General features: G+C 37.3%; 1 protein-coding gene across 7 annotated transcripts in view; it reads left to right on the forward strand.

The window, feature by feature from the left end:
• NLGN1 (neuroligin 1) overlaps positions 1-17,547 on the forward strand; it is a 335,493-nt gene that overhangs the window by 124,500 nt on the left and 193,446 nt on the right. For all 7 annotated transcript variants that reach the window (XM_005146902.2, XM_005146903.2, XM_005146905.2 and 4 more), the window contains one exon: positions 1,874-2,026. In XM_005146902.2, coding sequence (XP_005146959.1) covers positions 1,874-2,026 — 153 coding nt within the window. The remainder of the gene's footprint in view (positions 1-1,873; positions 2,027-17,547) is intronic.

Raw genomic sequence — 17,547 nt, forward strand, 5'->3', positions numbered from 1 at the left:
CATCCATATTTGTATCCAAAAAAAAGAGCATAGACTGTGAACAAACCATGTACTGAAAACAGTATATGAATTTGAAAAGACTTCTTTCTGGGTGTAGATTTTAAACCTCAGGAGCTCATAATTCTATTCTGTGTACAGTGAAGGTAAATAATCTCCATAGCTTTACACTCTGAAAATTGCATGTTGGAAAGCCCTTACTATATGCTTGAGTGAGGAAAGCAATACAAGCAATTTCATGCACAAGCTTTCATTGTCCTTCTGGTCTTGAATAAATGATTGTTCTAGTACTTCCAGTATGGAAGATCCAATTTCTAATCTTGACTGTTCTGGCATTTTCTTCAAATTAGAATCAAGAATATAACGTATTATATATAACATATATATGTTTTGTAACATATATAACAACAATGTAACATATTGTTACATATAAAAATAGCAACTGGCTTTCTAAAAACAGATACATCTGTGCTGATCTTTTTCAGCAAATTCAAAAAGCAGGGTTTTTCATGCAACTCCTTACCTACCAGTCTTTACAGCGCTTCAGAAATAATTCGGACAACTTCAGAGAGAGCTTACTTGAAAGCTTCTTAACTAAGATTCCTCCAAATCAAAGGAGTAAAGAGTACATCTGAGGTTTCTTCAGATGGTGAAGTGAATAGTCAGGGAAGTCACTTGAATATGGTTATAATGACAAAAAAAACATTTTGAAATCAGATTATTCTTGTACATTTCCTCATTGGGAAGTTTTCATATGCTCTCTTGCTATTGTCTTTCTTGATTTTTAGGGACTATTAAGGAATATTATGACTTGGCCAGTGGCAAAGACTCAGGAATCTAGTGCATGATATCAAAACACAATTTAATCCAGATGTAAAATTTTAAATTTACACCTTAGCTGATTTCTTTAAAAGACTTAAAAAAAAAACTTTCAAAAATATATATTATCCCACTGCTAACTGTTGCTTTGAATTGGTACTTAAAAACAGCTCTCTTCACAAGGAGCAGTGGTGTTCAGGTATTCCAAATATTTTTCAGAGTACATGCATCAGTTTGCAAATAGGACTATCTGGGGGAAGGGATACCCAAATAAATGTCTTAATTAAGAAGAAACTCAAACCAGTATGTCAAGATCTAATTTTGTTATCTGAGGGAATGGCAGAGCTTCTGAGGTTTAAAATTGTTACCTCTATTCGGAGTCACTTTTGAGAACTTTGCAATTTGTTTCAATGTAGGCAGCTATTTTTCCAAATATGCAGTCCTTTCCACAATTTAGAAAGAAGGACCCACTCACCCTAAACTTCAGGCTCCCCAGGTTAAAAATAATATCCATTTGAGATCTAATATTAAACAGCTTCCAAGTACCTTTTGAGAACTTAGACTTCACATCTATCAAAAGATAGCTGTTTATGTATCCATCTTATGAATTACTTGATTGCTTCTGTACTGGAAGAATGTTATGAGCAGAAATATTGTTTAGCTTAATATGGTGAATTGCCTTTAGCTAAGTAAACAGAAAGATGGACTAAGCTTTCAGAAGCGCTAAGACTTCAACTAAATGAGTTCACACTAATGTTAGTAGATGCTTTACGTCAAATTCATCAGGAGCAGAATCAGACCACAGTCCTATTGCATATGAGGAAACGTTACCATTTTCAATTCCTTTCTGCTTTTCTGAGGCCAACAAGTGTCTTAAAAATACAAACCTCAGTTACAAGCAAGCCACAAAAAACATGCCCATCTGCCCATTTCCTTATGTAAAAGATGTTGCTTGAGAAACACTTCAAGAAAAATAACCTCACTAAAATATGTAAATATTGCATGTATCTTCTTTGGTACTTTCCTGAGATAAAATGTGTCCTAATATTTTTTCCAGACATTCGGGACAGTGGGGGACCTAAGCCTGTGATGGTGTATATTCATGGAGGGTCCTACATGGAAGGCACTGGAAACTTATATGATGGCAGTGTTCTAGCAAGTTATGGGAATGTGATAGTCATCACAGTCAACTATCGCCTTGGTGTACTTGGTAAGAAACTTTCAGCTTTCAATTAATCCCTGCTGTCTGCAATGCAATTCATGCTTTATGTGAGAATGTATTAAGAAAAAAAAATATTGTAAAACAAAAAGCTTGTGTTCTGGGGATGATATGAAGACACTGCAAGTATCATCTGGAAGAATCTGCTGACATGCTTTTAAGGGAATTAAACAGGTGTTCCCATGGCTGAGCTGTTCAGACAGAAGAGTTCACTGTGTTGTTTTTTTTTTTTTCCCTGTAAATAATACTGTTTGGTTTGGGGTTTTTTTTGGGTTTTTTTGTGTTTTTTTTTTGTTTTGGTTTTTTTTTGTGTTTTTTTTTTTTTGTAGACAAGTAATTGAGGTTGCTTTTCTAAAAATGTAAAGTGATAGGTAAAAGGGATTTCTGTTGGAAGTTTTGATTACCATGATTTTTTCATATTTTGAAAATCTAAGGAATTTAAGAATACATTATTTAATAAGAGCTGTACTTTGCACCTGTTTTGTTGGTGCTTCATTGTGTTTTTGAAAAGTGTTTTGAGTATAATTCAAATATCTCCAGTATTTCTTTTCTAGGCCAAGTTAGGGAGCGAATAGAGTTACTTTTGGTTGTTTCAAATACAGTGAATAGGGCATGCTTATGCTCTTGGTAAACTTATGTGGTATCCCTCTTGTAGCTTGTACTTGCAAAAATTTATATTTTGCTGTTTGTTCAATGGAGTCACATTTGTGATACATGTTCACCAGCTCTTGAGACAATATGATTGTTGTTTCTTCTGTATATTCTTACTGAAATGTTGCATGTTAAGGTTTCTGAAAGCAGGAGTTCAATTTTGGGATATTATGGAGGTCAACAGAGTAACTTCAGAAAACTTACACAGGAATAGGGGTATTCCCTGTAACTCCTGAAGTGGTGTGATAGGCCAGGTGTCATTCACAGCAGAGTTAATTCTGAAAACTAGTTAACATTGTTTTCTATTCATGGGTATTAGGTACGTCTGCTACTCTTGTTTACTCTAGTTTTCTTTAATGTGATCAGTTTTTTTCTTCATTGTTCTGTTTCTTTGTGGTTTGAATTCACTTAGCACAATTGCCAAACCATTGGTTCTGGTTTGCTTATCTGAGTAATATTCTTCCAAATGTTAGATTTTTGTTAAAAATTTGGCTGAATGCACTTTATTCTGGGGAGAAAGAAGTGGATTTTTATTTTAGATTTTGAAACTTAATCTACTGTGGTAGTGTTTTACAAGGGACTGAATCATTTCCAGACACATCATAACTATTTCTTGCTGGATTTATCTCCTTTGTATCGAGTTGGAGGTTTCAGGTGTGATGTACTACCTTAAGCAAGGAAATTCTGATATTTTGTATGTTTTTCTCTCTCCTCCTCTCTTCCAATTTGTATAGTGACTTCAAGTCCTAGGCACGTAGTATTACAGCAGTTAATAATCTGTAATCTGTGCCTCTAATCAACATTTTAGTTTTACACTGTGCTCTCATCTCTGATATTTCAAACATTTGTCTCTATTATATACCAGTACGACATTCCATCCAGTAATAAAGTGTCTGTTATCTGAAAGCAGTTTAGTTTTGTAAATTATTTAGTCTAATTCCTAAATCATTTGTATTTTCAGTGTTTGAAAGGGCTAGTTGCTTGAAAGATGAAAATGAATTCACCTTTGTTGATAATGGCTTTTGCACTTGTAATTTAGTACTGGCTTTTGAGACAACCTACTGCTAACATCTTACTGAAATTAGGAGGATTTAATTTGTGTTTGTGTGTTTTGTGGTTCTTTGGACTCTGGACTTTACAGAGCCTCAAGGGGCAGAGAGATAGTTTTCTTTCAAGTGAGACATATTACAGTAAAACCTCCAAAATTCATTGTAGAATTCAGTGATTGGTATGACTACTTGAAATTACTTTCAAACTAACTAAAATAACCCTGTAGTAGTCTTGCAGGGTTTTCTTAGTAAAATAACTGCACCTGTTAACTATATGTAGAAGTTGTTAATGTATTCTATATCTGGTACAATGCTTATCTACCATATATTAAATAACAAATGATGTACCGACTGGGTAGCGCAGAAACACACTAGTAATCACATAATCACAGAATAGTTAGGGTTGGAAAGTACCTTAAGATCATCTAGTTCCAAGCCCCCTGCCATGGGCAGGGACACCTCACACTAAACCATGTCACCCAACATTCCATCCAACCTGGCCTTGAATACCACCAGGGATGGAGCATTCACAACTTCCTTGGGCAATCAAAAAAGAAAACCTGCATAGTTTTATTTTTTTTCTGCCTTTCTTTGTTTCATGGTCTCAGAGTAGCATTTTTGCGTAATCAGACTGGATACCAACTTTTACTTTTGCTATTCTGAAACGCTTGTTACTGTGCAGCAGAATGTTGTCCTTTGTGATCATGTGAAATAAGGTACAGTTTACAAATACATAGCTGACAAATTCTCAGCTTCCCTTATCTGATTGTATCTCATAAGGTGAGAGGTTCAAGCTTCACTGTCCATTGCCTGTGGGACAGATCTAGAAGATCTCATTTCACTGCTGTCTAAAATGCCTGTCTCTACAGAGAGAAGTAATACAGGGATTTCTTTTTACATGAGAAGATGGAGGGAGCAAATAAGATCTATCTTCTCACTTTCATATCACCTTTATTGATCTGAGTTTCTTCTACCAGTCTTGTACCAGCCTTTGTGGATATACATCTTAATATAGATGATCTCTGTGAGTCCTACACGTTCTGCTGTTGTTTCACCAAGATTTGCACTGTGACGTTTCTTAAGAAGGAAGCCAGCCAAATGAATGTTTAGAGCTGCAACAGCAGCATGATCTTCCAGACCACTAGAGATGGAAAGGAAGGATATGCTGTGGTACTAGATTCGTTACAGTACTATTATGTCCACAGTAGACACCTTTTGGTGCAATTCAAATTTTTTTTTTTATTCTGAGTTGAAAAATCGTTTGTCTTGTAGGTAGATCCTGCTCAATGATCTGCTTTTTACAGAGTTGCAAGATTTGCTTCAAAATAAAATTGTGGATGTCACTTAAAAGTGAAATCCCTTTGGAAAAGAGAAAACAACTATATAAATTTAAGAAATACAAGCAAGCATGTTCAAAAAACAAACAAAAACACAGTGAGACCCATGGCCCAAATCTGTCTTTGGAAAAAGTCTGGGAATGAAAATCTGTTAGAAACTTTTCTTACATATAGATAGATGGAAAAGAGAACTGTTTGCCTTTGAAAACTGGGGACTACTGAATAAGAAGCCACTGGAAACAGACTGTATATCTTCTTTATATTCCTTTTAAATGCAAGTCTTATGCAAGCAATCTCATCTGGTGAGGAATATTATGCAAGTAAACTAATACCCTTGGAGGACTGTATAGGAGTAAGTGCAAATATGTTTTTATGGCTTGTTTTTAGGTAAGGACAGATATGAAGACAAGTTTAGATTTTGAACTCAAGTGATTTGAGACTTCAAATGTTTGTTTAAGATATATTCATCTGGTAAAAAGCAGGAGCTTTTTATTTAAATTTCATACAAGAAATGTTAAAGGATTATAAAAGGAGTCTATTTAACATCCAGAAAAGATAACGATAGATTTAATATTGTCAGTGCTGTTTTCTGTGTTCTCTCATATCCAACGTTTATTTAGAAAAGGAGAATACTTTGGGTCAGCACTTTGGAGTGGGGAGAAAGGAGAGAGCTGGTTTATGCTAACTGCCTACTCGTTTCTTCATTTTATGAATTTATACTTCTTCCTCTTGATTATCATTTAACCACAGGACTTTAATGGAACTGAAAGAAACATTTTTAATGCAGCTCACAAACTGAACAGGGAGATGGAAGAATGATACACAGAACTCTCTAGGTTAAGCACTCCTTTACATTTCTCTTTTTTTTTTTTTCCCTTCAGTACTAGTAAATTGTCATTACAAGTGTCTGGGTTAAAAGGAGGTTCTAAAGAAAAAATGAAAAATTATGTGTATTTTTGATTTTATATTTAACATTCTGAATAATGTCTGCATTGGGAAGGCAAACATTCTGTAATTGTAAAAACATCATTTATGCCAAAACAGAAGCACACCCATAAGTGAGGTTGTCTTGGTTATGCTTTCTTTAAATATATGCAGTTTCCTTTTTGAGGAGGGTATGGGAACCATTGCTGTCATTTACTCTTTTATTTGTATTGTCACCCTTTAATTGGAAGATATTGACTGGAATTACTGAGTACAAAACATCTGCCCAGGTATTCTGCCACCCTGATTTTTTTGTCAGTTTGTAATTTTAATGCTTAAACAAAAGTCACAGCAGCAAATTGTTTGAACTCACAATAGTGAAAGGAAACAGAACACAATTAAAATCATAGAATTCTTAGGGTTGGAAAAGACCTGAAGATCATTTAGCTCCAACCACCGCCCCCATAGGCAGGGACACCGCACGCTAAATCATGTCACCCAAGATTCCATCCAGCCTGGCCTTGAACACTGCCAGGGATGGAGCATTCACAGCTTCCTTGGACAACCCATTCCAGTGCCTGACCACCCTTACAATAACGAATTTCTTCCTTATATCTAATCTAAACTTCCCTTGTTTAAGTTTTAACCCGTTACCCCTTGTCCTATCACTACAGCCACTAGTGAAGAGTTCCTCTTCTCATCCTTGGCTCCCTTCAGATACTAGAAGGCTGCTATGAGGTCTCTATGCAGCCTCCTCTTCTCCAGGCTGAACAGCCCCAACATTCTCAGCCTATCTTCCTATGGGAAGTGCTCTGAGCCTTCTTATCATCCTCGTGCCACTCATCTGGACTTGTTCCAACAGTTCCATGTCCTTTTTATGTTGAACTGTATGCAATACTCCAAGTGAGGTCTCACAAGAGCAGAGTAGAGGGGCAGGATCATCTCCTTCGACCTGCTGGTCATGCCTCTTTTGATGTAGCCCAGGATACAGTTGGCTTTCTAGGCTGCGAGAGTACACAGAAGCTGGCTCATGTTCTTTTTCTCATCAACCAACATCCCCAAGTCCTTCCCCGCAAGGCTGCTCTGAATCTCTTCTCTGCCCAACCTGTAGCTGTGCCTGGGATTGCTCTGACCCAGGTGTAGGACCTTGCACTTGGCATGGTTAAATTTCATGAGGTTGGCATCAGCCCACCTCACAGGCATGTTGAAATCCCTCTGGATAGCCTTCCTTCCTTCAGGGTATCAACCAAAACACACAGCTTGGTGTCATTGGCAAACTTGCTGAGGGCGCTTTCAATCATGCTGTCCGTGTCACGAACAAAGATGTTGAACAGGAGCAGTCCCAACACTGACCCCTGAGGGACACCACTCGTTACTGGTCTCCAGCTGGACATTGAGCCATTGACCACAACTCTTTGTGTGCGGCCATCCAGCCAGTTCTTTATCCACTGAGTGGTCCACCTATCAAATTGATGTCTCTGATTTAGAGACAAGGATGTCGTGTGGGACAGCGTCGAACGCTTTGCACAAGTCCAGGTAGATGACATCAGCTGCTGTACCCCTGTCCATCAGTTCCATAGCCCCATCATAGAAGGCCACCAAATTGGTCAGGCAAGATTTCCCTTTACTGAAGCCATGCTGGCTGTCACCAAGCACCTTGCTGTTTTTCATGTGCCTTAGCATGCCTTCCAGGAGAATCTGCTCCAAGATTTTGCCAGGCACACAGGTGAGACTGACTTGTCTGTAATTCCCTGGGTCATCCATTTTCCCCTTCTTGAAAATAGGGGTTATATTTCCTTTTTTCCAGTCATCAGGAACTTCACCTGACTGCCATGATTTTTCAAATATGATGTACAGTGGCTTAGCAACTTCATTTGCCAGCTCCTTCAGGACCCGCAGATGGATTTCATCAGGTCCTATTGGCTTGTGTACGTTCAGGTTCTTAAGATGGTCTTGAACCAGGTCCTCTCCTGATGTGAGTAAGCCCAAGGTCTTCATTCTCACAGTCCCTGCATCTGCCTTCCAAGACTTGGGTGGTGCGGTCAGAGCCTTTGCCAGTGAAGACCAAGGCAGAGAAGTCATTCAGAAGCTCAGCCTTCTTCAAATCCAGGGTAGCCGGTTCTCCTGAGAGCTTCTGGAGAGGGCCCATATTCTCCCTAGTCTTTTATTTGCAATGTACCTATAGAATCCATTTCTGTTATCCTTAACATCCCTAGTCAAGTTTAATTCTAAATGGGCCTTAGCTTTCCTCGCCTAGTCTATAGCTTCCCAGACAACATCCCTGTATTCTTCCCAGGCTGTCTGTCCTTGCTTCCACCTTTTATAAGCCTCTTTTTTACTTTGAAGTTTCCTCAGCAGCTCCTTATCCATCCAAGGGGGTCTCGTGGCCCTCCTGCTGCACTTCCTTCTAGTCAGGACACTTGTAGCAGGTGATCCTTGAATATCAACCAACAGTCTTGGGCCCCCCTGCACTTTAGGGCTGTACCCCATGGAACCTTACTAAGCAGGTTCCTGAGGAGGCCAAAGTCTGCTCTCTTGAAGTCCAAGGCAGTGACCTTGCTGCATGCACTTCTCACTGCCCTGAGGAACTCGAGTTCAGCCATCTCATGATTGCTAAAGCCAAGGCTGCCCTGGAGCATCACATTTCCAACCAGCCCCTCCCTGTTGGTGAGCATGAGGTCAAGCTTGGCACCTCTTGCTGTCGGCTCCTCTATTACTTGCAAGAGGATGTTGTCTTCCACACAATCGAGGAACCTTGCTCCCTGGGTCAGGTTTTACCGGCTCAGGGCAGGGCTGTCCCTTCTGGCACTGCCCCCTGTGAATCCCTGCTCACTTCAGTGGAGCTGCCGGTTCCTGGGCAAGGCCTGGCGAGTGCTCGAGGCTGCCTCTGTGGCTCTTGCTGGTCAGAACTGAGGCTCCTGGGCATGGGGTTCCCCCTCGCTCCAGGGTTGAAGGCTCCTCTGTGGAAGAACTTCCTCAAGTGACCAATACTCTTGCAAAAGCTTCTTTCTGCTTTTGTTGATGACTTTCAGAGCTTTATGGATGATGTAGTGACAGAGAGTGAATCTTCTTATGCCTTAACATGTTTTGTTGCTGTGTGCCAGAATCCGTTGGGAAAATACATTAGGTTTGAGCATGCACGCTGCTTCGCTGCAGACACATGCTCACCATCAATATCTTATTGGCTAAAGAGGTACATGGAATATAAGGATACAGTCCTGTAGCATGTGCTGGGTAATCTGTGCCAAGCGCAGCATTTCTGCAATTGACCATCTTCTTCTGAGCAAGGCATTGCACATTCCCAGCAAGGAAAACATAATGCACAACTTTTCTTTATGAGTAAATTTACGCATGTGGGCTTCTTCCCTTTACTATAGTAATTCCAAACTGTTAACATTTTCGTAGAATGGAAAATTATCTAGTTGACCATTTGCAGGATTGAACACAGAGATGAGAATATATTAGAATGAAAACTAATTCAGAACAACTTATAAGTACTTGCCTATTTCAGGAGTCTAATTCCGTTGTGATTGACTAGAAGGTGTTGTTTTGATACTTTCTAAATAGAAGAGCATACCTTTGTTGTTTTGGTTTTGGTTTGTTTTTTTTTCAGGGCTTTCAAATTAGGTCTGGGGTTTTTTTCAGTGTTAATCTAATTGGTTAAACTGATCAATCCTTATTTTGGTAATTATTTACATTGTGTTGTTCCCATCACACAGTTTGGGTTGTTTTGTTCTGGGTTTTGTTTTTGTCGTTGGCTTTGTGTGTGTGTTGTTTATTTTGTTGGTTTGGTGGTTTTGGGATTTGTTTGTTTGTTTGTTAATATTTTTTATTTTCTGCCTTGCTTGTCTCTTTATTTTGACATCATGGTAATACTACTGAAAATATGAAACAGAAGATATCTTTCAGATATGTTTCAAGATCATGTTTAAAATTTAGACATAGCTCTTTCAAAAATTTCTTCAGATTGAAAAAAAAAAACTCTTTAGTCAATTTCATAAAGATATTGTGATGTATTGGTGTCCTGTGTCACTTAGGTATTTTTGCATACATAACCCGTCATGTTCCTATTCTGCAACTTTGTATTTCCTGCTGAAAATATGCCTCTTCACTTGAGTAGAAGTAAACATCACCCACTCATGGCATAGTGACTACTCAGTAAAAGTAATACTGGAACAAGAAGGTTTAAGTTAGGTATCGAAGGAGGTGAAAAATGTAGCAAGATTCCTTTTCCTACATTGCTTAGACTGTGGGGTTTTCTTTCATAGTTCACAATTTAATGTCCAGTAAAATTGGGAAAATATTTGATCATTAGCATCAGTGACAAGCACATTCATTATCTTTTTATGAAACCTTAAAGTTACTGTCAGGAGATGGCATTTTATTTCAGCGTTGCTGTGCCACCAAAAGGTCTCTGATGGGCCTTTCTTTTATTACCCATTACTTAATGCATATGAGTAAAAATGATAGATGAACAGAAGATTATATATTATTGCCTAATTAAAAGCACATTACACTGAAAGTAAGGATGGGAAATTAATAGCAAAGAACATCAAAATGTGCAGTCAAAAATCATTCATTGAAGTTTTTTGAATTGGAAGAACTTCTAGAGATTGTTAATTCATAAATACTTTCAGGGACCCTCAGCATCTTCATAACAAGCCTCGTATATATTGAATATAAAGCTGATTATAAATGAAATTGTAACATTTTGTGATTACACAGTAGAGGAAGTGTCTGGAAGGTCTTGTCTGATCCCACCATAGCCTTGGGCATCAGTTTCTTGAAATGAAGCACTCCAAATGAATTTGATGATAGATAAATAGAAGTTAAGACAGAAAGTATACTGTGGTTATTTATTCCCTCTGGTGGTGTACTTCACAAGGTCTGATTTTCACATACTTAGAATTCCAAAAATGTATTCAACAATTCTTATTTAATATAGTAGATAACTGCAGGTCAGCCTAAGCAGGATGCCTAAGCACAGATCATCTAGATTTACAGTGTCCTAATTTCAAAGCTCCATTAATAGAATTAGCATTCAGATCTCAAACCTGCTGTAATTAATGACATTTTAGTGGGGCTTTTGTGAGCTAGTACCAGCCAAAGGCAGTCATGTATGCAGTGAAGCAGAGAAAGGAAGATTGCCACACTTGAATCTGTACCATCAAAATGACAAAACGGACTTCCAGTAAACAATAGGTTATTGACTAGATATGTTTAAAGGGTCAACTGCAGTGCACAGCACCAAGATCTTTATGAAATGGGAACCTTGAATATATAGAGCATTTTAAAATGAACCATTTATTTTCTGCGTTTTCTCACACAGCAAACTGACATTATACACCTGCTTGAATAAGCGTATACACACCCGCTTCTCTGTTTTTTAGGGCACAAAACATAATTTTGTTTGCCATTGAATAGGTTTCTGTCTTGGTACAGGTACATTTTAAATAACAGGTTTATTCTAATGTTTGTCACTAGGCTTCTTTTTTGGTGAACAGAAAAATAACAAATAAGAAACTTCAAAACTATTTATTTTGCCGTAAGACCAGTTTGTGTCATTTCTGTCAAGAGAAATTACTTTTTGTTAAGGTAAACTCCCTTGATCAATATTTAATCATACGATAAAATTATTCCAGTTTTTCCAAATAGCAGATTTATCTTTGAGAGCATAATAAGCTTCAATTTGATAATATTTGCAAAAAACCAGGAGAGAAGGTGTTCATTGAAGACAAAATACAGACATCTCACTGCCTCAGGAAAAACTATCAGAATCTTTGACTCTATTATCCTAAATTATTTGTAATTTTTACAGTGTCGCTAGATATAGCTAACTTTGCATTCCTTTAAGTAACATCTGACCAAATTACTTTTACACCATAAATGGTCCCTGTGTAAAATATCTAATCCATATTGTTAGAAATGGTTCAGGTATACAAAATAGCCTGTGTTATACATTATGCATTGTCCTAAGCCTTTGGTTGTCTTGTGGTGGATGACTTGTCAGAAAAGCCGAATTTAGCTTTGTTCTTAGAAGCAAACATAATTTGGGCTGCTCTGCCTTTGCCAGAATGCCAGACTTCCAGGAAAGGATTTGTCTAACTACAAGCCAAGAGATGGGGATTTTTATGTAATGTGTATCTCCCTGCAGAGTTTTCCAATGCTGAAATAATCTTCTGAGTTTCCAATATTCTGATTTTCAAGCAAGGCAGGAAGACACTAAGGAACATACTACAGCTCAGCATATAGGTTAGATCTGTGCCCAGTTTTGGTGGGCCAGGTACCCTTCCCTCCAGAGTTAGCTGCTGTAATTCATGCCCAGAAAAAAAGGCAAATCAAGGTTCTTTTGACAGTTCTGGTACAAGTAGCTGGACAAGTAGCTAACATACATCTGGATTCCCAATGCACTGCATTTAATTACATATATGAAAATAGTCCCAACTTTTCTCAAGCTTAAATGAAACACTTCTCTATGCTGTGGGGCTTTCAAGAAAATAGATAACTTGTCAGGGATTTCCATTGCAAATGTTGCTCTCATTTTTCACACATTTCAGATGCATAAAATTGCTCATTTTGTTTTTTTTCGTGTGCAAATTAGTTTATATATATAGGTACTAGCTCAAATACTGTTCTGATACTTTGATATAATACCTCAAGATATTTTTGAATCAGTTGAACAAGATCTGTATTTTAAGGTTGTAACAGGAATTTTAATAGTTCAAAAGAGTAATGTGAACAATAGATCTAGAGGACTTGCAGTACTGGCAAAAGAGGGTCCTAAATTTTTTTCTTCTATTGAAGATGTGATCTATGTGTAAATTCCTGCCTTAGCGAACATACAAATAGTACAGTAAAATACAGAAAATTTGCATTATTTTCTAATGGAGAATATATGTAGAAGGCTATATTGATACACTGATTTCTTACATCCCTTGATGTACTGGTAAATAAATATTCTTTTGGTGAACACTGAATTTGAATACATCATTACTTGACAAAATGCTAAATGAAGGCCTATGAAAGGCCAGAGGAAATTATGTATATTGGCTAGCGTCACTTAAGCAAAGTATGAAAATTGCCTTAAAACAAATGTAAATAATAGGTACCAATGTATTTGCAGAAGTAGCAGAGAAAAAATCTTACTGGGGTTTTTCATTGTTCTGCAGCAATTTTGCACTATTTGTATCAAGATTTTAATGAAGTAGAATTAAACAGAGGTGAGCAGTCTTTCTCTGGGGTAATCACTACACATTTAAGAATCCCAGCAATAAAAAAATTTTTGCTCCGTTTTTCTGACAGATCTTGAATGTTTGATTTTATGAATTCTCTCACCGTCATTATAATTTGTTCATCTTCTCAACACTTTCCGCCAGGATTTCAGTTGAGGTATCTTATAATGCCATAGGTATGCTGAAAAAAAATTCTTCACTTTCTCTTTTATTAATTGAGAATTAAGCATTCAGTCTAGAAGTAAAAAATACAAAGAGAGAAAAAGCATAGTGCCAAATAGCTCCAAATAATATAAAAAAGAAAAGGTAAACATATCCCTGACATTTTCTTTACTGAGGTTCTAATATCACATGAATTTGGTAAGCACTTATTTGTATCATCTCACTGATTTCAATAGAAAACATACAGGTAATTTAATTTCTTTTTTTAAAAAAGTTTGCTTTTATCTCTACTTATCAGTATACTTTATTACACAATGCATGATTTGTTTCTATGACTGAAATTTTCCTTTCAACTTCAGCTAAATACTCTAGCTCAACTGAAAATGGCTTAGCATTTCATCTGTAAGACTTTATTAAAGCAGTGAGACACAATATGGTGTGCTTTACAGAGCCATTAATGCATGCCCCATGTGTGTTGTGAGGCATGAGGCCAAAGGCCATGTGCTTTCAGCTACCCATGAACCATATTAATGACCCTATAAAATACACTCCTGAGCATCCTAATGCTATTATAATTACTTGCTTTATTATTACATGCCTCTTGAAAAAAAATTATCTAAATATTTTCCTTTCATTTTTATATAGTCATTAACTAGGAAGGCTAATTTATGGTAGACTGAAAGGGAAATGTTCACGATAAAAGGAGTATTAACTTTATTTTCACTGTTTCTTTCTGATAATTTGATTTTTTCTCTTTTAACATTTCATGGGCTTGCACATCCTGAGTGTTCAGAGCTTACAAACCATTTCATTGTTGTGTTTCTTCTGCTGTTGTAATTAATAGTTGTTTGGGCACACATTGCTTCGCTTTTGTTTATCATTAAGTTCTTGAATGTACATCAAAAAGGTGACTTAAAATGGAAACATACATCTTTCCTATGTGTTTTGTCTAATAGAAAAGAATTCACTTGGCATCTACCTTGCTAAGTTAGATTTTATCTAACATGGATTCCCTCCAGCTGAAGATGAGCTTAAAAAATGTTACTGATACATAATAAGATACTACCTGCATTTTCCAAGAACCACAAAATTAAACATCTGTGGTAGTGCTTGACTTCCATCCTCGCAATTGTCTCTAAGCTAACCATTATGGAAGTGATGATCACAATTTGAAATTTAAGCTTGCATTCTTAAATATCTTTAAAATGAGGCATACATTGCCTTTTTCCTCAAGCACATAATGTTGTTTTTCATCCTTTGGAACTTCTATACAGGTTTTTGCTTGTTTCTTTTTATAAATATTCCACACGTAGTGTTTTGATGTCTAGTTTAAATTCATTCATGGCAGCAGATGTTTTTGTTCGTAAGTTCCTTTTGAAAGTACTGCATGCAGACAAATTTACAAACAGCAGTATATTTAGTATGTGTAGTTGAACTGCTTATTTTGGAAAAGTCTCATCTAGAATAAATATTCTGTTTTAACCTTTTGTTTTTCAAACATATGAAATATGAAAAAATAGCATGGCTTGTCTATAGTGTATCGAAGATGCAGTGGAGGGTCAGAAACAGTCTGGATAATCTTAAGGACAGTATTCTCTTGTAGCCACTTCCAGTTCATCCTACCATAGAAGTCCTTCTTGCAAAACCATTGCACACAGCTGTCATGGGAAATAATCAGCTTTGCTAGAACCTTATTTTTATCTATTTTTACTAGGGCCAAACACAAATAGGAAATACGTGTTTTGTACTGAAGAATTAGCAATGACAACATTACGCATCTGTAGAAGAACCACTTGGTGCAGTGCCTCTAAAAGAGGTGGAGATTCTCTTTCTACTGCCTAGGACATCAGAAAACCCTGAGTCTATGTATCTGTTTTTCTCTCTGTTATTCTCATTTGTGTAAGCATGTTTTTAGCTTACCACTGTTGAAGACATCACAGTGTTCCAGAATGACTCTGGACATATTTTCAATATTGCACTAGTAGTATATGAGCCTTTCTTTGCTTTTATATGATTCGCTCACAACACTCCAACAAAGTAATGTTCTTTTAGTTGTTGCTCAGTAGCACTTACGCTCATCAAGAACTTTCCAGTCTCTCATACTCTGCCAGTGAGGAGGGGCACAAAAGCAGGGAGGGAACAGAGACAAGACACCTGACCCAAACTAGCCAAAGGGGTATTCCATACCACAGCACATCATACTCAGCACGTAAACTAGGGGGAGTTACCTGGAAGGGCAAGTCACTGCTCAGGTCAAGCTCTCTATCAGTCAACATGTGGTGAGCAATTGTGTTGTGCATCACTTGTGTTTGGGTTCTTTTTTTTCTGTTCCCCTTTTGATTTTTTATCACTCCCTTTGTTATTTTCCTTATTATTATTAGTAGTAGTAATATATTGCACTTGATTTTAGTTACTAAACTGTTCTTATCTCAACCTGTGGGGTTTACAATCTTTTGATTCTCCCCCCTGTCCCACCTGGGGAGAAAGGAAGTGGCGGGGAGGGTGAGCAAGGGTCTGTGTGGTACTTAGTTACTGACTGGGGTTAAAACACAGCCATGGTATTTGGCAAAAGGATAAGTGTCGATGGGTACCAATTATACAGGAAATTCCAGTAACAAAAATCTTTGTTTACTCTGAGGGTGGTCAGGCACAGAAGCAGGTTGCCCAGAGAGGCTGAGGAGTCTCCAATGCATGGAGATCTTCAAACCCCACCTGGACATGGTCCTGAATAACCCACTGTAGTAGACCCTAGTGTAAGCAGGGGAGGTGATAGACTAAACAATCTTGATAGGTTCCTGCTACCACAAGGCTATGATTGTGTGACCTTAAGGCATAGCAGTGGAATAAGAAGTAGTATGAGGGGGCAGACAAATTGTCTACCTGATCTTTTAACTTCTGATTGTCATTGTAAACTTTGTTTCTGCACAGACTGGACTCTTATGAAAATTAATTAGGCTGTTAGGCAAAAAATATTTTTTCCTGCAAAGCAATAACCACACTACCAGCCTTTTTTGACGAGTAGATGTATCATCTGCTTTCACTTGCTAAGGTTTCAGACTGTGGCTCACAGGCACAGAAAGGATTACTTATGCTCCCATCCCAATGGAGTTAACTAGCTCTGCTTTGACAGTCTAGCAGTGAGAGATAATGATCTCTCTCCTGAAAATTTTTCAGTGGCTTACATCCAAAGCAGAGATGCAGAACCTTTTTCACATTCAAGCTAAAGCTTTCAAGCTCTTTTAGTAAAACCTGCAGTTACAGCATTACACAGAAATTAAATATTGGTGGGTGAACAATCACATGATCACAGGCTAGACCAAGTGAAGTCTTATGTTACAGCTTTCTCAGTTGGAAAGTAGCTCCTAATTTTGAAGTCCTGAAGGACTGCCTGCAAGTTACAATGGAATGGAAGATTACTTTTTCCTCTCCCTTCTTTGCCTGTTTTTCTTCTTAGGAAAGGATCTAGTGTAAGCTGTTCCTATACCCATGAAATATTTGCTTGTTTTATTTTGATGCCAATTATTTAAGTTCAGCCTACCAACCACTGACCTATACGGCATCCAGTTTTTTCCTTTGTCTTCATCATGTCGGATGTTTCCTCTGTGCTTTCACTCATCTCACTGTTCCTTTTCCACACAATTTGGCAATTGCTGATCATGTTTTTTTCACATCTCTTGACTCTTATTGAAAAATCACATGTTAATGAAGACCAATTTCTTAACTATAAACTGCCTATGACATGGGTGAATGGATCACTTAGGATACATTAGTGAAATTCTAAAACCTTTCTTTTTGGAAGCTGATCATACACTAAAAGCAGCAAAAAGAAAAAAAAAGTTGCCAATTACATCTGATAGCTTCCTGCAATTGATATGTATAAAGCAGATTAAAGGTACTTTTAAAATCAGCTTCTCAGTAAATGCATGTAGTTGAATGTTTTGCAATGAAGCAATTGCAAAAAGCAAGTTAAATGTCCTGTGCTTAACAACTTGCAGAATCTAGAAGGGTGGTTTAAAGAAGTTGTTGGGAGCTTTGCCATAAGAATGCAACTGAGAAATGGTTTTGTTTTCCCTTGAGAGTGTTTCCATATAACTGATATATTTGCTGCATTTCCCTAAAAAAAAAACTCCTTCTAAAACAATGTTAGTTTTAAAGAA

The sequence above is a fragment of the Melopsittacus undulatus genome, chromosome 6 (genome assembly GCF_012275295.1).
Source record: "Melopsittacus undulatus isolate bMelUnd1 chromosome 6, bMelUnd1.mat.Z, whole genome shotgun sequence".
In the NCBI taxonomy this organism is placed as follows: Eukaryota; Metazoa; Chordata; class Aves; order Psittaciformes; family Psittaculidae; genus Melopsittacus; species Melopsittacus undulatus.